General features: G+C 35.2%; 2 protein-coding genes across 3 annotated transcripts; one reads left to right on the top strand and one right to left on the bottom strand.

Moving 5' to 3' along the window:
* Window positions 1-1,409: 1,409 nt before the first annotated feature.
* LOC131776117 (disks large-associated protein 4-like) lies at window positions 1,410-10,343 on the bottom strand. 2 transcript variants are annotated; one of them, XM_059092254.2, is made up of 6 exons: window positions 10,114-10,343; window positions 8,932-9,530; window positions 5,149-5,240; window positions 4,406-4,480; window positions 4,147-4,230; window positions 1,410-4,018 (listed from the first exon to the last, which is right to left on the bottom strand). In XM_059092254.2, the coding sequence occupies exons 2-6, from the start codon at window positions 9,221-9,223 to the stop codon at window positions 3,779-3,781; spliced, it is 783 nt and encodes a 260-aa protein (XP_058948237.1). In that variant the 5' UTR covers window positions 9,224-9,530; window positions 10,114-10,343; the 3' UTR covers window positions 1,410-3,778. The 2 variants fall into 2 exon arrangements, with proteins under 2 accessions (XP_058948237.1, XP_058948238.1); XM_059092255.2 differs by lacking the exon at window positions 10,114-10,343 and adding an exon at window positions 9,844-10,055.
* Window positions 10,344-10,454: 111 nt separating this feature from the next.
* LOC131776116 (serine hydroxymethyltransferase, mitochondrial-like) lies at window positions 10,455-23,385 on the top strand. The gene is made up of 16 exons (XM_059092253.2): window positions 10,455-10,596; window positions 11,466-11,645; window positions 14,299-14,378; window positions 15,213-15,328; window positions 15,887-15,971; window positions 16,297-16,378; window positions 16,697-16,819; window positions 16,914-16,982; window positions 17,154-17,224; window positions 17,399-17,458; window positions 18,661-18,766; window positions 19,099-19,198; window positions 19,431-19,474; window positions 20,492-20,603; window positions 20,994-21,101; window positions 21,959-23,385. Exons 1-16 carry the CDS (start codon window positions 10,561-10,563, stop codon window positions 22,087-22,089), a joined length of 1,503 nt encoding a protein of 500 aa, XP_058948236.1. The 5' UTR covers window positions 10,455-10,560; the 3' UTR covers window positions 22,090-23,385.
* Window positions 23,386-23,640: the final 255 nt, after the last annotated feature.

The following is a 23,640-nucleotide window of genomic DNA, read 5'->3' as shown; positions in this document are numbered from 1 at the left end:
GTAAAGCAATCCTTTTACCTGCTGAATTTTCAAGAATTCCAGGCAATTTCAGGCAATGATAGGAGGTACTACAGGCGGTACTTTTTTATTGGTTACTGCCTGAAAATAAGAACACTGCATTGAACACACAATGTCTACACTCTTTTTGCCTTATAAAACTTTCCGTTACTTTCCTTTAACTGCTTTAGGACTATTTCAATGTTCTAGTTTACTGTATATTTTTTTTTGTGCTTGTTCTTGACATAGATTGTAAGAAGGTCAAGGTAATAATGAGAGAGAAAACAGTTATATTCGACTCCCATTAGATAAAGTTACTGAATGAATGACTGACTGTTAATGTATGAAAATCATATGTGTGAACTGCAGTTGAAGAAACCCAAATGGAGGTGATAGTTGCAGTTATGAACACCACTTAAGTAGTAGTGAAAATAAGGCCTGAAAAAAATTCAGGCCTGTACAGGATTGGAACCCATGACTTCCTTGATACCAGTGCAGTGCTCTACCAACCAAGCTAACAAGCCAAGTAGGGGCTGGTCATCATGTTGGTTCCAAATAAACCCTTGAAGTGGTGGATATATTACTGTAAATATATGAATATCATATATTTGAACTGCAGTCTAAGTTGTTACTGTTTAATGTCATCACCATTATATCGTTTGCAATGCAGAGGGCAATTTCAATTTGAAAACCATCAGGTAATAACAGTACTTTTTACTTTGTTTTGTACAGTATATTTACAATAACTTTTTCTGATCCACACCAAATTCCATCTTTTCCCGCATCAAAAAAAAATTGTAAAAATTCCACTACTTCCCAGGTTTTCCAAAACCTGTAGGTATCCTATAAGATCCACTGTCATGTCTTTCAGTAAGTAGGTGTGCTTGGATTGGTAAATCTAGCACAGCCCATTATATTCAAAATTTTGTTCAAATTAAAATTTTCCTCCTCTATTAAAACCCAGATGTGTAATAAATATCTTGCTAACCTGATTTTCTTGGTCTAGGTCGGGTTGTTCAAAGCTGGGTTAAGATAACCCAGGGTTAGTGTAAAATCTGATTTCAGATCTGATAGCTTCAAAAGAAAATTCAGTCAAATTCTTTTTGTCTAGAATATGATTATTTGATGCTCTAAAAATAAGACAGGAAATTAACCCAAAAGGCTTTTGAATAAAGGAATAAAGAAACCCAGATTAAATTTAACCTTGGATTAGCCCTAAACAGCCTTCGAACAACTGGGCCCTGGACAATAAGTTACCAAATTTCAATTTATTTTTCTGCTTGCATTTATAGTCTGTGCACTTCACACTTGGGAAACGAACCAGAACAGAAAAAAACTTGTTTTGTAAGTTGCAATACATCCAAGAACCTTGAACTCGGTTAGCAAGAGGTATTCAAGACAAAAGGTTGGAATCCCAATAGAAACAACTTTATTTTATCCTCTCCATTTCTTGACTACATACTAGCCAGAGTGTCATGATAATTATGATTAATATGATAAAGACAAAATGAAAAATCTTAGAATGATAAATTCAAACAAGCAACATGAAGCATGCAATTCCATTGATTCTGCTTCTAATTTTGAAGGAGATATAACCATTTTTTTTACAAGCAAAGTTTGCAAAGTAGTTCAATAAACTTCAAAATTATACAAACCTGTAAAATTGAGATTAAACTTATGCATACACAACTACTCCTTCCATCAACACAAGATTCTCTAGGTGGAAAATTACAATATTTAAAATGAACTTTGAAAGAATAATCTTTGCTGACAACATTGAAGTAATCTGTGAGATTTACTCATTGTTTACAATAAATACTAACAAACTCAATGACTTGTTAAGTTAAGATCTCGGCTGAGAAGTGCTAAGAACAGTCACACTGGAAGGTGGCAGATACATCAATATTAGTTATTGCTTAGACTTTGAATGATTGACACTTTCACCTAAAGACCTTGAAAGTAGTTTTCTTCACTGTCTGCCATACACTTTGTCACAAGACAGCCCTGGCAACTTGGTGTTCAAATCACAAGCATTGATGACAAATCAACACTGTGAAGAAAATTTACATTGCTCTAAAAAGACACCTGAATTTATTCAGATTTATTCAGCTGCTTTATTTATATGGATATTCTTACTTCTGACAAAACAACTCTAAATTGATCCAGGGACCTACACTAAAAAAGCCATTGCACAACAAATTTATTTTAACACGATAAATAATCATGTAGGGTTGTTGTTAACACTTCCCCTCCTTAATCTAAACTTACTGGTAAGAACAAAAAAAATTAATAGTAGAACACAAAGACTATAAACTAGTTTTTATAATTTACAAAAGAGTATCTAAAATTTCACCTCACTGTAATACAGCTTTGAAACCTCTCTTTAAATTTTTTTCCAAACTATCCCTTAAAGTGAGATAATGGGGTTCACATTCCTTCCACTATGTCCACAACTACAAAAGGCATGAGAAAACTGTACTCTGAAGCTACTTTCACTAGCAGGACATAAGTGGTACACCAACGTTCTCATATTTCTCCACCAACAAAAAAATGCAAATAAATATATTTTTTTCAACACTGATCTCAAAAATGTTCATAATATAATGTTTAAAGTTATAATGCACACATCTGTAAAGACCAAGTAAAAATAGAAATTAGAAGCAGAAATTTCTTATCATGTTCCACTGCCCATATTTACATTCCCCATATGCGATATGATTCCACTAATTATGAGTTAATGGTGAACATGAAATTTCAAGAGTTGTAATTTGGCCTTACATATTGTTTTTCTGAGTGTACCCATGTCTTCAAGACTTAAGTAACACCAAACACCTCTACACCCTTGTATTAAATTAACATCTTAGCCTTTTAACTTCAAAGAATAATTAATAGGTAACATTTCTCTTTCTTCAAATTTCATAGCCAAGGAAATGGCTAATGAGATGAAAGAAAACTCACCTAGCAGGGGGCGTTAGCTCAATAAAGACCAATGTTTAGAGGCTAAAAGTATAGATCACTGGTCAGATATGCAAAATTAAAGAAGCATGCTTACGAAACCAGATAATTTTTATCGCTGCCATTTCAAAGTATATATAAAAATTGCTGGTATTGGCCATGTTTTAGGATTTCAAAGAGTAACCTGAATATTCAAAATGATCTACAAACATGCTAAAAATTCAACTATGGTTGCCACCATTTTGAAAACAACTCAGTAATCTGAACTACATGAACATAAATTTACAAGCCCAAATGACTCACAGTTGACAAAAAACTTCTGTTTTGAAACATATTGTCAAGAGATGGAAAAGATAGGACCAAGTTTTTTCTTATGAGCACAATTAAGACAATTTTTTAAACCATCAGCTTACTCTTCAGAACCTTAAAAAAATGATCAGAGTTAAATTCCATTGATCTATTTTAGAAGTAGAGATAAAAACTATATGATTATCAAAGCATATTTCTTCATACTCCGTTGTTTAAATGAAGTGACAATAATAACTACATGTCAATGTGGCTTGAGCTTTTTTCACAGTCCTTCAAAACAAGTATCTGTCAAACTTTAGAGATGAAAATCCTGATAATAAGTTAACATCCTGTGCACTGAAAGCTTTACAAATTAATTCTTATCATTTAACTATGTATTTATTTTGGCAAATTGGAAAAGACCTTCAGTAATAACTTTAAATGGCATCTTACAGTACTCCAATTTAAAAAAATTCTTCAATAAATATGCTTCTAAAACTATACTCTGACTCTTAACATTCTCTTTCAAATAACTACTTTACTTTTTTGGCGAACAAAATATTTCTACATTGTCCAGAGGATTACTTTTCTGTTGCATCCTTTGTCTTGCTGTTCGTTTTGCAGCAGCTAACCTTTGTCGTGCTGCTGCTCGCTGCTCAGCCTCAGAAGCTTTCACTTCTTCTTTGGATTTTTGCCTCCTTATTGAACCTTTCCCTACTGATGATTGCCTCGTTAGTGACGACTGACGTGTTAATGAAGAGCGTTTTGAAAAATCAGTCTGTAGAGTAAAAGTATACACATACATAAATACAACATAGTGAGGGCTACACTTTTAGACTGCAAAACTTAGTCAAGGAAAACGTTTTTCACCCTGAAGTACAGACATAATTAGTGATGATATTCTACCTCATCAGTAGATGTCTGTGGTAGGGTCCATCCATTTTTACGTAGTTCATCAATCTTGGAGAACATGCTGTTCACATCATCAACCTACAAAAGAGGATATGATTTCACAATTTTATTGGGGTTATAAAAATGCATTGTGCATGTGTAAGGCATGGCGCATGCAACAAAACTAATTTGAAACTGGATGCAGTTCCCGACCAAAATAGGCTTTGGACTTCATGTTATCCTCTTACCATAAAAAAAATAGTAAGAGTCATACCTGAATCATAACCATATCCCAGAAACCTGCAAGATCCCCATTGGTAGGCCTTCTACCATTTGTTTCACCAACACCCTAAAAAAAAAAAAGAAGCATGAAATAAACTATTAACCAGTCAGGTAAGGAACAATCTTCTCACAATATTCTCAATTGGAAAAACTACCATTCACTGTACTTTGTTTGAAAAAAAAAAAAAAAAACTAAAATACAGTTTTGGTCATGAAAGATGACTATTTAGTAAATCAATCAAAAAAACAATTACTCAAAAATCCAAGCCCACAGCTAAACACTGAGTTTGCCTCAGCATAAAAATCTCTGAAATTCTTCATTTTTTTTCCTTTTGTTAATCACTGTTATTTTCCTCAACTCCACTGTTTTGACTCAGTGCTTGTCTTTGTTCAACTTCACTTGTGAATGGTTCTTGAACCACGGACAAGTCCAATTGTGGCCCAATGTATCTGTTACAAAGCTAATATTGGATTGTGAAGGGTAAATATCTTAGGGAGGGGGGCTGTGTAAGGTTAGCCTTAAAAAAGGACTATTGATGAGACAGCAATTGACTGTTGCCTTAGGAACCTAAGCAGAAGTCATCATCAGAGTCAGGTGGAGATAATTTGTCTCGTAATAAAATTCTCCTGTAACCTTGAACAATCAGCTACAAGGCTGGGTGTAACCCCTGGATTTAACCCTTGTGCCGTACAGTCAATATTATAGACTGCGTCAAATTTTCTCACAAAGCTTACCAAGTTTGTATCACATAGTCCTTTGAATTGCTTGAACTTTTTATTGACCAAAAGCTTGGCCTTGCCATTGGCTGCTCTAATTTTCCCACATGCTTGGAGAGAAAGAGAGAAACAACACACAAATATTTTAAAATTGTTAACAGTTGCATGTCACCCTGGTTTTGATATCCATTGAATACTCAAACGAATTTAACCACTCCATAAAGTACTCAAAGAAAAAAATTCATAATTGTGCATTAAAAATGATTTTTGAATTTAGAATTTGTGATTGTCAAAAAAAAGTTGATACAATTTTATGAAATGAAATTCAAAGTAAATAAAAAACAGAATATATTGAATCAATAGCTGTCTCAATATGCAATATGATATTCAGCATCTAATGAAACTGGAGGAAACAAAAAACCACAAAGGCAAAAAAAAAACCTTTTTCCAACATCACAATGCATCAGTCTGTGTTTAATTTAAGCCTTCTCTTATCTCAATATACTGGCTCAAAAATATTTTGGTCTAATATCAAGCATATGGATGTTAAATTGTATCCATTTTTAAGAATGGAAAGAACATTACAAGTCCATACATGTATGTGACAAGCATGGGGCAACATCACAAATTATTTTAAAACACATCTTGAGTGGAATTTACTTGTGGACTTGACAATAAAGTTTTGTAAAACAATCATTTCTGTCTTTCCATGAGGGAATTCCAAATTTCTAAACCTCAATATCAATACCTAAAGGGAAAACTTTATAAGATGCCGACAAAAATGAATATTTGATAAAAACCTTTACAAAGTACAATATCACAAATTATTTTTTTATGTTGGCTTTAAATATTCTAACAAATGTCTCTTTTTTTTTTTTACTCTCAAAAAAGGCATTCAAAATTCATAAACCTCAATAATACTCACAGGGAAAATATTTCTCATTTAAATACCAACAAAAATTATCTTAAACAAACCTAGACTAAAGTAATATTTAAGAATTCAATATTTAACTCTGAGAAAAGTGTCACTAAGAAAAAATCCATAGTAACAATGCTCTACAGGAAACATGTCCCAAGATATATATTGAGAGCGACAATACAAAATATGGTATCCGTGATGAAACACCAATTCTAAAAATTTAGCCCCACATTACAGTGTGCCAAACTGAAAAGGTTTAAAGTATAAATTCTGACAAAACATTTGTATTATTAAGGCTATTTTCCAAATAAATGGATAATATCTCCCAATAACACAGTAAAAAATTAATGGCTATTACTATAACATCATCTTAAGCACTACAACACTGAAGGTGACCAACACTATCCACTATATAGTAAAAATTACTGTTCAGCAGAGAGTTACCTTTGTTTTGATGACAAATCTCAATATGATAGTTGGTTTTGGTATTGCTTAAGAGACCTACAGGGGTCTTGTTAAAGCTGAGGTCACTGGGATTGTCTAATTGTCCCAGAGAGAAAAGCTTGTCGGAATGGCATTTGTGTACAACAGAGATTTATGTAGTTTCCATAAAAAGAGTCGATGAAAGATTCTTTCCTCAACATGTGAGAGTCACTATCATAATACAATTATCGAGAGCTGATACAAACCAAAGAGCTGATTGTTTGACTTAACTATCCAAGCATGCTTAATTTGGTTTTCATCAACTGAGTTGATAATGTAAATTGGCCATTGTAAAAAGTTTTGAAAGGCGACATTTCAAGGGTTAGCTCTTCATCAGAGACTAAGGTCGAACATAGTGGTAACCAATTAACCTTTAGTTAATGATTCCGTTGATAAAACCAAATTATCTTTGATGCCCCCTTCCCCCCCCCACTGATACAGCACCACAAATTCTTTAGAAGCCTACCCCTTTTATCCATTTAACCCTTTAACCCCTAAAGGTGACTAACATCTAATTTCTCTCTGTAGTATCACCCCTGAATCAAACATTGAGGTCATGAGAACATTGGAAATGATCAACAAGTACAGGAGCTCTTGATTGTTACACAAAATCTCCTTATCAGCACCTTAGGAAATGTATAGAAAAAAGTATGGAGAATGTGCATACTGATCTTAGGGTGTAAAGGGTTAAGTTTTCTTTAGCTACAGTTTAGTTTGTCAATTTTTAATTTTGTATCTGCTCTTCACAAAGACCTCATGTTCCCATTTACCCAAACTTTTTCTGAGCAAATCTGTTTTGATTTGTTTGAGACTCTGTTTTGGTATCATTAAGAGCCAGATCTGTAGATGAGGCAACTTAGTAAGGTAAAACCTGAAATTCAGGTCAAGTGAAGACTTAGTAGACAACCTAGCTCCTTTGCAATATATTGCAACAAGTAACCTCAAATGCACAATATCAATTTATGAAAGCTTTCCTGTACTTTTTTCCTTTGAAGGATATTCTTTGAAACTTGTGATAAAGCAGTATAGGTAAAGGAATGGTATTTTTATGAAGGTAAAATAATCTATGCAGCTGACGGTGTCTGGAGACAAACAATCACAATTACACACATCTAGTATTCATGAAAAAAATTCATGAGCAGAAATGACTGGAAGGAGTCAATTGCTAGTTGAAATGTCACTTTGACCAAATATGAAACTGGTCACAAGTTACTTACTATAGTATACTTTCATCTGAAAGTATGAAATTTAACAAACAGATCTTATCTATGGTCGCTACATGTAGCTAGTAACTACCATCAAAACAATTAAATATTTTGAAATCATTAAAAATGTTGTTGTGATGTAACTCACGCCAAGTTTAAGTAATATATTGTGGGCGAGGTTTACTACAAAACTACACAATAAATAGTCAAATTACTAACGTAACATCAAAATTGAAAGCACAACTGCAATTTGATAACATCAATTAGTTTGAATTTACTTAGAGAAAAATGAGATAAACTTTAATCTGTTTTCTAAGTAAAAATTATGATTTCTTGAGTTAAGGATTTGCTAACTATTTTTCTGCATTAAAAAGGTAACTTAAAATAATATTCACGTAACACTGATTTGCATAAATAAAGAGCAATTTTCTTCCAGCTAGACATGTAAAATGAAAAAATAAATATCAAATTTTATATTCCTCAAAATGACACTAAGAAAGTTATGAGGAGCTCAACATAACCATTTTTGTAACATTTTTTCATTTCCCAATATTTCCCAGCTGGAAATGATGGACAATAATTTAAGGTGTGGACATTTTAGATGTAAACAGCTGATTAGTGTTGAAAATTCTCCCTTCTTCGGTAAATTCTATTGTTGGTACATGCCCCAGATCTGCATTCACACATCATGTCAGATACTTTTTAGAGCATGATTGTCAAGCCTCTTGAAAAAACAGTTGGATCACAGGATGTTAAATACACAACGAAAATTTGAGAGCTAAATTTTTTTACATTAAACTTGTGCTATGCAGATTCGTTGCAACAGCTGATGATACGGTGCATAAACTCTTCCACCTACAAATTAAAGAGTGAATACAGTTCTTCCTCCTTTGATTTGAGAACGGTAATTTTTCCTTCGCCAGTAAATAAATGTAGAAAAATTGTAGTAACGCTTTATGAAATTTTAAGACCAAACCACATAGCCAGAAATTAACACGAAGACAGCAAAAGTAAACACGAACGGGGCTATCCAATTTGAAATTTCATAAGGATAGCTTCGAATAGATATTTTCTGCAAAAATGATTACGCAAAAGTGGTGAAACTAGTCTTTGGGTACACCTCCGAGAATCAAAAGCGTACCTTTCATCGAATACATTGTACACTTTCCCAACAATAATCTCAAAATATCTTACCGTCTTCTGGAAGCGATTTACTCTCCATCTCTTGTTCTGCAATTTGACAAAGCCGCGTTAATCGTTCGCTTTCCTTCTCCATTACATCCAGAAAATAACGTCCATCTTTCTCGACATGATTCATTGTAAGACTCTTTTGGAAACTGTCTGACAAACACTCCATGTCTTTCTCAGGAGAGACATTTTCCTTGTTTGCGGGAGCAGAAGCCATAACAGGTCTATATCGTTTTCCCTTGACTAAAATAACTAATTCTGATCTCTGACTTCCATTCAAAAGAATACTACCATTCATCTTCTTACAAAACGCCACAAATTCGATCGCTTTACCGGCGCACGAGATACGGTGAACGAACAAACGTGCTGAATTGCTCGAGTCAGACGACGTCCGTATTGAATGAAGCAGATTTCGTCACCTATAAAATACTATATATTGATTTTACAGTCCTTGGTCCGATATTGTGCAGCAAAATTTAGACAAGATAACCACTAAAACGACCTTCGCCCTCGAAAGTACTCTTCGTTGTTCACGATTTGGGCGTTTCGTAATTCGTAGTGAAGGGAGATGAGTGGAATCCGGCTTTGTGGTTATGCACCGACCCCTGCATGTGAGAAATGAGATAATTTTGTGAATAATTCATCACTTTGAAAGACGTACCAACCTTTAAACACAGTGACTACTCAGCTGCGGCAGTATATGCCACCGAACAGTTAGAAAAATTGACCTTGACTGATAAATAAAAATCAACAAATGAAAGGGAAAAATCTGTTTCGTGTGACCGGCATCTCGACACTTACCTTTCAAAAAAACCTATGTCGACGTAAAGTAAGGGATTTTAGTCCTCACCCGTGCTAAAACAAGGCTACTTAAAGTTCACGCTATCAAACTTTACCATCAGGTCTCGAAATACTTACGCAGTTTTCACATTCTTTGATACGATAAACATGAGTTTTTTCCCACGACCACGAAGTGAACTTCTTCCCGCGATTCGAAACAACCAAAAAGCATCGAAACTTCACTGCAATTTCTCCATGCAAAAAAAAGTTAAATGCTCTCAAGTGGTCCTTAAAACTATAGCGAAATAAACTCCTGGGTGTCGGAGTAATCTGTCGGTGGTTTGAAAATTTTAACTGCCCATTGTCCTCAACTTCAATCACGTACAAAACACGTTACGCTTAACTTACCAAGTCTGTTTACGATACACTACCACCTGCACGGTGAAAAAAGCCGCATAATGTCCAAAAAAAGGCCTCTTGTTTGAAACCCAGGAGATGTCACGGATAGCTTGAAATGTTTGTAAAACAGCAATATGCGTTTGACCCGTGAGAAAACTGCAAACAACGATGAAAGCTCGGCAAATTTTAAAACGCCTCGTGTAAAGAATTTGAAGAGCGGAACGAAGCGGATGTCTACACCGCGGAAAACCGAGAAAAGCCTGGAACGAAATAAATTCTAAAACTATGAGGGGAGGGGAGGAGAATATTTCGTTCGATTTGTACTCTTACCACTGACCATTACTACAGCAGGCCCGTTTGCTCCTCGTCGGCTTCAGTAAAATTTCGGGAAACATCACTTCTGCGAGCGCTTTTTATTTATTTTTGTAATTTATTCCCTCATTATAAGCTTTAGAAATGTTTTCTTTGACGCGTAAACTCGGATCACTTAAGGTAAGTGTATTTTCAAGACTGATTTTGCTAGTGAATTATTTCGTACGCGTAAAAAATCTTGCATAGGACGAGTCAATAATTTTTCGTACAGCTGAATAACGAAGGAGACTTATTGCACAATCGTGAAAATCTAGAAAATACATCGTTATTTAAGGTTGTTCTTCACCAAGAATCTGTGATATTTTAAAATCTAGCTTTGTTTAAACTTTTTACCTCTGCTGTTCTATTTTCAAAATTTTACACGTTAATTCTTTGTATACCTCTTAGCTTAAGTGCTAGTTTACCCCCATGTGAGTAAAATCACTGATTAAATTAATTCACCTTTTTCTGAATAAAGTGGTTACATACACACATGAACATATTGCAATGAGCGTTTAAAATAAAAGTTAAAATTTTCTTTTCAAATAATTCAAGTGCAGTTGGGACGGAAATTTAGTGACGAAAAGCCATTTCATAGCTGAAACACTTTCCCATCTTAACGTCTTTAACGGAAGTACCTCTCTGGGTACCGACGTGGGATGCATGTACTCTTTTACACAAAGCATTTGAGTGAATGGTGTGGCGGGGTGTTTTTAACTGAAAAATCATTCATCATTATTTGACAGACTTTCAACATAACTTTAACCTATTCCTTACTAAGATCTAAATTTCAATTCTCCTCACCAGTGCCATACATTTCTTTTAATTTAACATGAGAATTTGTTGTTAAATCAAATGGTGTCTCCTGGTCGGTATTTTACTTACTCGTTATGTTGTCCTTTGAGCTTGTAACTGTATTTTTACCATGAGGAGAAATTTCCTTTGGTTACTCCTAGTCTGAGAAGGTTATAGAAAGCCCTCTAACCATTAAGTTCTCATTTCATTCACAGCCCTGTTATGATAGTCTCCTAAGCAGCACAGCGTTGCAGTCTCTTTGCCGATCTGTGTCAATGAGGGCCACTATATGGACAGGCCAAGAGAAACTTGAAGATGACGACCCTGAAATGTACAACTTGATTCAACAGGAAAAGGATCGTCAAGTTAGGGGGCTTGAACTCATTGCCTCTGAGGTCTGAAATGAAATTTTTTTCTTTTTCTACTACACTGCACACCTAGGGAAAATAATACATACTGTGATGATGACGCTAATGATGATGATTGTTATGAAAATTGTGTTTAGATTTTCGAGAAAATTCTAACTTTGTTATAAGCGATTAAGTTCTATAAATGTCTCTCTTTTGGGCGTTATTAACTGTATACTTATTGTGAAGTGTTAGTCAATTGTTAACAATTCCTTATGGTTTACTTTTACACTTAATTGCTATTGCTATTTTTGCGTGGGAATTCATTTCTAGTTTGTTATTAACTGTATGCTTGTTGTGAAGTGTTTGTCATTTGTTAACCATCCCTTATGATTTACTTTTACACTTCATTGCTATTTCTATTTTTGCATGGGAATTAATTTTTGGTTAGTTATTAACAGTTTGCTTATTTTGAAGTTTTGGTCATTTCTTAACAGTCTCTTACGATTTACACTTAATTGCTATGTCTATTTTTGCATGGGAATTAAGTTTTGGTTTGTTATTAACTGTGTGCTTATTTTGAAGTTTTGGTCATTTCTTAACAATCCCTTATGATTTACACTTAATTGCTCTGTCTATTTTTGCATGGGAATTAATTTCTGGTTTGTTATTAACTGTATGCTTATTTTGAAGTGCTTGTCATTTGTTAACAATCTCTATTGGTTTACTTTTACACTTGGGTAATTGTTATTTTTATTTTTGCGTGGGAATTTATCTCTGGTTTTTTATTAACTGTATGCTTATTTTGAAGTGTTTGTCATTTGTTAACAATCCCAATCCCCATTGGTTTACTTTTACACTTAATTGCTATTTCTATTTTTGTGTGGGAATTAATTTCTAGTTTGTTTCGTAATGTATCTCTATAGCTGCAATGTATTTCTAAAGCTGGAATTTTCAAAGGCGAGAGTGAAGGAATGACCATTTTGAGTTTAAGCTGAACAGTCTGAGATGTTGTTTTGAAGTTGTGTATAAGTAAAGTTGTTCTGGTTTGGATCATCCACCCTATATGTATATTGGTATCATTTAGCAACTTCGACCTCATAACAATGATAATGATTTTTACTGTATTGAGTGTCAATTTTGCCACTGATTGCCTGTAGGTAAAGAAAAATTTCAAAATTGTGTAATTCCAGAAAATATCCATACCCCCACCACGGAGGGAATTTCATATAGGACCCCCCCACCCCTTCGGATTTTCCATTTTGGGGTAGCAGTGGTAGCCCCCCACCCCTCTGGAATTTCCAAAGAATTTTCTACCACCCCCTATACCCCCTGGAAATATTTTTTTCTCGTAGCAAACAACAAACAAGAGGGACGTGTGATTTTGTCGCGTGTATATTCGAGAGATAGCGTACACGCGCAAGGTAAACGTCGCTAACTAGCTTAAACTTAATGTTTGCTTTATTTTTAAATACAATACTTATCCTTAAACATTTAACACAGTATTCTCAGTACATGAAAGGAGAAAAAAAACTGTACAAGTCGCAACAAAACACTTTTGAACTGTTAAGTTTGTACAATGTACTGAGAAAATTGCGTGCACTTGAAATGGAAACGTTCGAAATCACATTGAGCAACGTAAATTTGTACAAAATTGTGTCATAAATAAGAGAGCAAAAGAGAAAACCGAGTCAGCAGTAAGTTATTTTGAACTCATCTTTCCAAATTCCAGCCTCTAATGTAAAATTTCTTCACACAAGCATTGATTCTTGTTAACAGCGGGTCGATAATTTCGTCCGATTGTGCATAAACAAACCTTAGCTAGTTACCAGTCCCACGCGCATATATACAAAGCCCTGGATCCTAATGTTTCTCAATGTTACTATCAACTGTTTTCTACTACGGTACGACTGTACTTATCATTCATTGTAACATCGCAAGCAAGTAAGCCATAAAGAAATCGTCAAGTCTCCTACACATTATGATGCAACGGAATTAAGCTCAGTGCAGATCAAAATTAATAGATGGCTGGAGTCAATAAGGGGTAGTGAATGGTAAATTTATGCGAAACTTTGCGAGACGGCGAGACCAGCGTTTTTTTTTTTTTTTTTGCGAGACCGAGACAGTTATTTGTAAATTTTACAAACGCGAAACGTGTTATGACTGAGGAAAATCCCTAGGTAACCACTCCTCTTGGTTGTAATCTTTGGAGACTGGTAACGAGTAATGGCGGCTCCGTTCGAAAAACAAAGTGATTCTCTTCTTTATTTGATGTTATTTATGTTCCAAAGCGCTACAAGGATAAAAGAAAACTTTCTTTTGCTGCAGAACTGTTAGAAGCATCGTAATTTAACAACTTAAACTTCAGAACGTCCCACTAAAGTAGGTAAAACGCGCCAATTGACATACGAAGAAAGTCGATCGACTTCCTACCCTCTGGACGAAAATTTCGCCTCTTACCCCCCATCCCCTCTGGAATTTCCTGGGACTTTGACCCCCCCACCCCTCTGGAATTTCCAATTCCCTCCGTGGTGGGGGTATGGATATTTTCTGGAAACACACATTTCTCATCCTGTCGCCTTAATGAAAGGCTTAATTGGTTGAGTTCCAAACTACTGTATTAATAGCATTTTAAGAGTGCAGTCCCTGTGTGGAGTGACAATCAATCTACAAATAACTGATTTTTAATGTTTATTTAAAGAACTTCTGCAGTCGTGCTGCCCTAGAGGCCATGGGATCTTGTTTAAACAACAAGTATTCTGAAGGATACCCTGGTCAAAGGTAAATTATTTTCTTATCTCAAGTAACATTTTGTCATTGGACTCATGAATACAACTGAATTAACCCACACAGAATTTAATATGCATGATAATTTTTGGGGTTGACATAACCACTTCATAAAAGGGTAAGTTTGTATAGAAACTATAGTGCTCAGTCAGTGGGGGGTGTTACAAAATAATTAAGTTTTATCAAATGAGTTGATAATGTAAACTGGCCACTGTAAAAAGTTTCTATAGTTGATGTTTTGAGTGTTAGCCCTTTGTCAAAGCAAAGAGCTAACAACATGCAACCATTCATTGAGTTAGAATTGAATCGATATTGTTCAAATTTTTTAAGTTGTCTCTTGGTGGCTTACAATAAAAAAATAATCATCAGAAATAAGATTCAAGTTACCAGAAGAAAGGAAACTTTGTACAATATATTATGCTGACTACCCAGTACCCTGTTAATCAATAAAGTAAGCAATACAACCAATAATCATTTTGGAGCTTCATGGGACTTCTCAAGGGTTAATACCAAGTCAACTGGGAAGAAGAAGGCTATTTTTTCTCAAAGGGCAATGGCGGTTAGAGCATATCAGTGCTGCATGCAAGTTTACCTTTTTTTAGCATAGACTATAGGCTCTGATGTCCCAGTGATGATAAAAACAGGCAACTTAATACACGACTGCAGAATACTTGTTGCCAAATAAACAACTTTCATTCATTTGCAATTTTATTCTGGTAATAATTTTTTTTCCACTGGCTATAGCAACCAGAATGGTATCAGAAAAGAGTGGTGGTTTGTTTACTTTACAAATCCTTTTTCACTTAAACTGGTGGTTTTCTTTTACAGATATTATGGAGGAACACAGATAATTGATAAAATTGAGCTGCTTGTTCAGAAGAGAGCACTTGAAGCTTTTAATCTGGATCCAAAAGAGTGGGGTGTGAATGTTCAACCATACTCAGGTAAAGATTTGTCAGAAACAAGAGACAATTATGCCTCAAAGTCTTGGTCTTTGAAATCAGATATAGTTCTTCTTTTTTTTAAAGTTACTATTTGGCATGCTAGAAACAGTAAATGGTTGACAGATATAAAACTAAGCCACAAAAAAAAATTGGGAAGAAAATTTGTGTAATATTGTAAAATTCTTCACACAAATGTTTCTCCTACTTTAACATTAAATCATGGACACTTGACATGGTCACCAAGACGGTTGCAATATTGAGGGCTGTTTTTGAAGCTGATTGCTTTCATTTTGTCCTTGTGACACTTTAAACCCTGCAAGTGACCAGCATCTAATTTCTCCTTACAATAATACTTCTGAATCATTCATTAAGATCATGAGAATAAAGGAAATGATCACCAACCTAAGAAGCTTTGATTGTTAAACAAATTCTCCTAGTCATCAGCAAAGGACATGTTTGGGGAACAGTATGGAGAATATGCATTCTGATGTTAGGGTGACAGTGTTAAGGGTTTACACATTTATACTTGATTGTATTATCATGGCAATTTCATTTCAGGGTCACCTGCTAATTTTGCTGCATACACTGGTCTTTTGAAGCCACATGACAGAATAATGGGGCTTGATTTGCCTCACGGGGGACAGTAAGTTTGAACATTTGATGTTAACATGTAAATTCTCTTTGCAATTTTAGTATCCTATCCAGTCATAGGAAATGAGAATAGATAAATGTATCAACAAGATCAGGGGATGGGTATAGTATCTGATCATGAGAGTTAGGGGGTCAGTGTGAACCATATGTCACAAATTCTTCATGATGGTGTTTGTGAAGCATTTATAAATGAAAAGAAAATAGTTTGAATACATTAATACAGGCACCAAACCTCCATTTAGGCCAGACAGTGGTTAACTATTTGGTGATAATTTTGTATGATAGACAGTAATCTGTTGTCTGATCTTTTGTCACAGTTTAACTCATGGCTTCATGACTGATACTAAGAGGATTTCAGCAACTTCAATCTATTTTGAGTCAATGCCATACAGGCTTAATGTGAGTAACCCTACACTAATTTCCAATAATAATGACTGCAAGCTGTTACTTTTTGTGTCATTAAGCAGCCTTTTCAGCTTATGAAATGTTTTTTTAAGTTTTTTTTTTGTATTTTTCTGGATGGAAGGGTTTTACCTTACAAGGGTTCCTACTCCTAGGATTTGTAGACAACTGAAATCTTGTCATTTTTTCCATTGTATTATTTTTTTTGGAGTGTATTGTAAAAGAAGTCAAAGAATTGCAAAATGTGTAAGAAAATCAGTTCATTAACTCTATTAACTGACTTTTAGTTCTGCACTTTGCTGTGATGTGTTTCAGGAAGAGACAGGCTTAATAGACTATGACAAATTAGAAGAAACTGCACGTCTTTTCCGTCCTAAACTGATCATTGCAGGAGCCAGTGCCTACTCAAGACTTTATGACTATGAGCGAATGAGAGAGGTATTGTCTTAGAAAACTGTACAAATAAGAAAAAGAGTGTTTGTTTTCCTAAAATTAAGTGAAATTTTGCTTAATGTTTGGTTATTGTCTACAGATTGCTGATGAACATAAAGCTGTCTTGCTGGCAGATATGGCTCATATAAGTGGCCTTGTAGCAGCTGGGGTAAGAAGTACTTTGTCGTAAACTAAAACAACACCTTGAATTGTGTGTTTCAAGAAGTCAGAATCCCTTAAAGATAATATTGCTTGGAGGGTATGTGTCCAATTTGATCTCTTCCAAGGTCTTTTTCTTTTTTTCATCGAATTGTCTTCCCTTTATTTAAAATTTATGCAGGTCATCCCAAGTCCATTTGATCACTCTCATGTGGTCACATCAACAACTCACAAGACTCTAAGAGCTGTCAGGTACTGATTCAGATAGTGATTCTCCTTTAGCAATTCACATGTCTTGCTGGATCCAGTTGGGAGAAATTTACATTCCATTTACTCCTTAAAAAAAATAAAGATAAAAACAGTTTAGATGAACCTTTTGAGTCCTTCAATATTTCAGTGAAATATTTCTTTTGGCTTCATCTACAGAGCTGGTTTAATTTTTTACCGTGTTGGTGTCAAAGGAAAAAACAAGAAAACTGGAAAAGATATCCTTTGTAATTTTTTTGGGTTGTTTTGTTTGTTGACAACTGTAGTGCTTTGATTTGTATATATGCAACAAGAGAACTTACTTTGACCAAATCGTTCCCAAACCCACATGTGGGTCATACCCACATGGTGGGTATGACCATCTTAGATCCTGACATGGTGAAAGCTTGCTTGGTGAGATGGAGGCAGGGGGAGGGGGCAATTTGACAATTTCATGCCCTCTATCTGCAGGGAGATGTTATTTTCCAAGTACAGTTGTTGGCTGGATAATGTACTGATATCTTAAGAAGAAGTTATTTGTGGATCAACTCTGGTTTTTAAAATGTTGATGTTGGCATCTGAGGGACTTTACTCATCAGGTGGTAGCAGATGTGACCTGAGCGGAGTTAGAATATACATGAGTGAATTGATTTTTAACCATTTTAGATATATGAAATTCATATATTTGCACTGTGGTGAAGAAACGAATTTAAGAGATCCTCTCAGCTAAGAACACTACTGAACTAGTAGTTGAAAATAGGACCTGAAAAAAATTCAGGGCTGCATGGGATTTGAACCCATGACCTCTGCGATACCAGTGCAGCGCTCTACCAACTGAGCTAACAAGCCAACTGGGAGCTGGTATCTAAAATCATTATTCATCACTTGGATGGTTTATTTGACCCAACATATTGACCAGCTCCCAGTTGGCTTATTAGCTCAGTTGGTAGAGTGCTGCACCGGTATTGCAAAGGTCATGGGTTCAAATCCCATACAGGTTTGAATTTTTTCAGGTCCTATTTTCAACTACTAGTTCAGTAGTGTTCTTATAAGAACAAATTTAATTAGCTAATTAGCTGCGAGGATCTCTTAATTTCATGATTTTTAACCCTTTACACCCTAACATCAGTATACATATTCTCCAAACTGGTCTCTATACACTTTCTAAAGCACTGACAAGGAGAATTTGTTTTAAAAATCAAGAGCTTTACAAGTTGGTGATCATTTCCTTGATTTCCGTTACTTTAATGTTTGATTCAGGAGTGATATTGTAAGGAGAAATTAGAAGCTGGTCACTCTTAGGGCTTAAAGGGTTAAGATGATTGTTTCTCTTTTTTTGCGTGTCAGCTAAGTATAACAGAGAAAGGGAGAAATCAGATTAGATTTATGCAAATGACTAAGGTCCTCAGGAAATATGGTCAAGTCCTTGACTTTCATTCAGACATTATGTATGATTTTGACAAGAACATCGACTTTGCAGTGTTTCCATCTCTCCAGGGAGGGCCACATAACCATGCTATTGCTGGGGTGGGTGTGGCATTGAAACAGGTGTGTAATAGCTCATTTGACAGGCATCAATCAAGGCATAGTTTTACAGTTTACAATTCACATTTAGATTTAGATCAGGTTCTTTTGTTGTCATCCTCTTCAGTTTCTGTGACTTGTGCTGATTTTGCACATTCAGAGAATTACAAAAGATATAAACACCAGAAAGTTACAAACTCTATGATGAGGTTTTCTTGCCTTTCTGACAAGGCAGTCTTGACTTTTTCTAAATTGTTCACGGATAGATTTATGAAGTCAAATTGTAAAAATGATTCTATGTAGTAGAGATATAGAGGTTTACTTAATAAATTTATATTAATTTTTTTTTCTTTCAGGCAAAAAGCCCAATGTTTAAAGAGTATCAGCTTCAGGTTTTAAAGAATGCCAAATCAATGGCTAAAGCTCTGACTGATTTAGGATATTCTATAGTGTCAGGTTAGGCTTAGAGAAACCCCTTCGTTTGTTATTGTTCTGTGTAAGGATCTTTTTTCATGGTAAAAGGTACTTATAGCCTTTTATAAGTCTCTTAACTAGCTTGTTACATACCTGAGAGCCTATTTACTAGTAGATGTCCCATGAAAATTACAGGCAAACATAATAAATTCCTTTTTTTGGCAATAGCAACTCATTTTTTTAACATGTAATTATTGTGTTGTTTCATTTACAGGTGGTACAGACAACCATCTTCTTCTACTTGATCTTAGACCAAGGGTGAGAACCAGTGTATGCCATAGCTTGCAAGCAGGTCCTCATTATCTGTGCCACAGGACAAATGTTTCTCTACATGTGGGAAGATTTGAGACAAGTCATGGAGAGGATTGCATGAGATCTGGGTAGACACCTTGCAGATCTCTCAAGGTCTCATACTTTCCTGCATACAAACTTTTGTGCCAAAGCTCTAATGAGGGCCTGCTGGTTGGCTTTATTTGACCCTTCCACTCCCACAAGCAATTGAGAGGTAACTTCTCCCAATAATATCCATACACTATCTAGCAAACAGGTAATGAGAATACTTATCATGTAAAAGTTGTTTTCTTGATCTAACACCAAATTCTCTGAGCTAATTTTGAAGGAAATGTGTAGCAGCTAGAGGGGAGAATTAACAATCAGATCTTGGGAGTTAAAGGGTTAACATGATATTTTTGGATAAAGGGGTAAGTTTCTAAAGAAACTGTGGTGCTGCATAGTATAGCAGGTAATTTAGTGTTAACAACTGAGTTGAAAATGTAAATTGGCCACCGTAAAGAGTAAAAAAGCTGATGTTTCGAGCGTTAGCCCTTCGTCAGAGCGATTCGTCCAATCACTCTGACAAAGGGCTAACGCTCGAAACATCAGCTTTTTTACTCTTTATGGTGGCTAATTTACGTTTTCAACCCAGTTGTTAACACTAAATTACATGATATTTTTGGATTAGACACCTAGTTCTGATTATTTAAAAAAAGTTTAGCCATTGTGTTACAAAACCATGTCCTAAATAATCCCCAATTTAGCTGCACCTGTTATCTGAGTATTTATTTTTGTGAAGTGTGCCATGAAGGCCAAAAGCTGACAGTGGAAGGATATTTATTTGCTTATATCAACCCTTTTATAGAGAGAGCCCAAGGCCCACTGATTGTATAAGACTGTGGTTTAGGTTAGACCTTGGATAAATAACTAACTTTTACAGTGTTAAATTCGATTCTTCTAAAGGGGGGTGATCAAAATTGATGTTGCTGTTTTGTTCATTAGGGTATTGATGGAGCTCGTGTGGAGAAAGTTCTGGAAATGGCATCAATCACTGCAAACAAAAATACCTGCCCTGGAGACAAGAGTGCTTTGAAACCTGGAGGACTTAGATTAGGTACAAAGATTGTTCTTTAAATATGACCATGATCTGAAAGTGAATTTTCCACGGGCTATTTAGGCCACTTTATTTCTTATTACTCCACAGACAGGAGAGGAGATGATGTCTTGCTTTTCCATGCCCTTTCCCCCTACTGTTCCCTATAAACTCTAAATCAAACTAGGCTGGCTGGATAAAATGATGATGAACTTGTAATGTTAACTTGTCCTGATGAGACGCCTGCACTGCAAGCTACCCCCCCCCCCTCCCAGATGACATTCATGCACCATTAAATTAAACCCAAATGATGGTTTGATTTATTATCACTATGTACATGGTCAGATTTCTGTAGTTTGTATTGTGAGCAAGTAACTTGTATTGTAGGATTGACTGTTCTTTTCTTGATAGGTGCACCTGCCCTCACTTCCCGTAACTTCAAAGAAGATGACTTTGTGAAGGTTATAGAGTATTTGGACCGAGGAGTGAAGATTGCAGTTGAGGCACAAAGTGCAACAGGTAGGGCTTTGCTTGAGCATTGCTTTCAATGTGGGCCAAGGTATATAACATTTGCCAGGCTAGGTCATTATGTTGGGTTCTTGGGAAAGACTTTCACAATACCTCTTTCCAAGTTGGAGTATCAATGGGTACAATGAAGTGTTAGGTGCCATCCCATCCAGGGGAAAGTACTAATTCTCCTCCCAATCACTAGTGCAAGGGAAATGGGGATAAGCTTCACCTGGTGGGTCACTTGGCTTTAGTACAGAGGTTACCTTCCTATAATTAACCACAACCCAGACTAAACATTCAAATGGAATTCAAATTTTTCAGAACAGCTGAAGATATCTTGTAGGTGATCAATGTGATCTTTTACTATTTTAGTTAGACAGAGTTTCTCCTTACAATATCAATGCAGTATCAACCGGATAAGTGATGAGAATAAAGAAAATATCAATTTAGGGATTATTAGTTGAACCAATACTAAATTCTCTGAACTAACATCACAAGAATAGTATGGTTTACAGTGAGGAGAATTACAAGTTTGATATGGGAATTAAAGGGTTAAGCTGCAGGGATGCAGCCACACTGCTATGATGAGATTTATATCATCAACAATCAATTTATCAATTTTCCATCTGTACATAGAAACATGTATTGCATACAAATAGCTTTGTATATATCATGTAGATAGCTGGCAATTTTTTGAACTGGGGACAACTTTGAGACTGTGACACCTGTGCTTTATGCTCTACTTAATGACACTCAAATTGCTGTTGATTGTCACACAGCTGTTTGTTTATGCACAGTACAGTAATTCTATAGCTTCATACCAATTAGTTAAATTTGTGACGTGTTTTGTCTCTTCATTTTAAAAGGTGATGCCATGAAGGACTTTCTTTCACATATTGAATCTAACACAGAAACAACGGCAAAAATTGACTCTCTCAGAGCAGATGTGGAGAGTTTTGCAAGAGGTTTCACAATGCCTGGATTTGAAAGTCGCTGATTTGAGAGGCAGTGGATAACAAGAATGAGTCTTGATTAATGGTCTCCAATCTTCAAGGACCAGAACTTTCACTCAGTGGAGAGCTTGCTGAAATGAGGGAATTTACTATTACTGAAAATCTTGATAAAAGAAATGAATTCTTCATAGAGAGATACTTGTGAATTTTTGATGACTGGCCAAGGGAACTTATTACTGCTGCATTGCAGGAGAAGTAAAGCAGCTTGAAAAACCTAAACGGCCGAACAATATGCTTACGTATGAATGCATTTTAAGATGACTATATTCAAACATTTTGGTTGGTTTCATTCAAAGATAGTGGAGCGAAATTTTTATCTATAAAAGGATGAGTTGGAAACTCTCATTCCTTTTTTCTAGCCAATGTTTTCATTGATGCAGTGGAGCGAAATTTTTATCTATAAAAGGATGAGTTGGAAACTCTCATTCCTTTTTTCTAGCCAATGTTTTCATTGATGCAGTGGCATCTTGATAAGAGTCAAAACTACCAGCTGCTCGTACACAAGTGGTGTGGAGGAGTTACCAGGTGAACAAGTTAGTGCCAAAGTCTTGACAATTTCTTGCATGTTGCTTTTTGTTTGATCAGAATTGGTAATATTTGGGAATGTCTTAGATTTATCATTCGTTATAAGTATGCAAAAACGTTTCAATGGTACAACAGATATCTATGAACACAATATATTTTCAGTCTAATATACAGCTTAATCTGAATTTGAGATTAAATATTGGAATAGAGTGTTTATTTGCTTTCCTCACTTTAGATGGTTGGGGACGGTTCGGTAAAGTATTCTTGTTTTTAGTGAGGTGGTGTGGGGATTGTAACTTGTACATCTCCTAAAACTAGGAATGGTTTTTGGATTAGCAGTAGTTTGGAGGAATTGCAAAAGACTGTTGCGGACCAGTTTGTAACCTCTTTGATTTGCCAAAATTGCCCTTTTATTAGCAGTGTGGTCAATTGTTGATTGAGATCTAAAAAAAACATAACTTTTAAATTACCATATTAATCATCAACTGCAAACTTGAGAATGGAATGGACTTATGGAATGGATTGAACTTGTGAAGTGGTTTATTTTCGCTTAATTGAAGGAGCATTGTTCCACCCTGTCCTGACTCAGCTAAATGCATTCTTATCAAAGCCTTTACTTACAAAGACAACTTACTCAACTGATAAAAACAAATATAAATCTTAAAATGCCTAATTGTGAAATATTTTTACATGGCACAGTGAATGGCCTGATTAATAAAAATAAAAAACAGTATTAAACTTGGAATTCTAAATACGTAAATACAAAGGTGAAATTTTGTTGCAAATTTTCGATGAAAATAAAATTTGATCAAACTTCTGTTTCCTCTAAGTTTTAAAATTTCTCCTACTCCTCTGATCTCACTAAACGCGTTTCCTAAATTTCATCCAGGTTATTGGCAGATAAGCCCTTATTCAGAGGGAAAACTCTGTTGATGTGTTTTGCTAAAATGGTAGCTGGTCATGCTGTCAAAACTATTCTTTGTGAAACAGTGAAACAGTTTGATTATTTT

Source organism: Pocillopora verrucosa, chromosome 10 (genome assembly GCF_036669915.1).
Source record: "Pocillopora verrucosa isolate sample1 chromosome 10, ASM3666991v2, whole genome shotgun sequence".
NCBI classification, from domain to species: Eukaryota; Metazoa; Cnidaria; class Anthozoa; order Scleractinia; family Pocilloporidae; genus Pocillopora; species Pocillopora verrucosa.
This window is presented reverse-complemented; position numbering and strand designations above follow the sequence as displayed.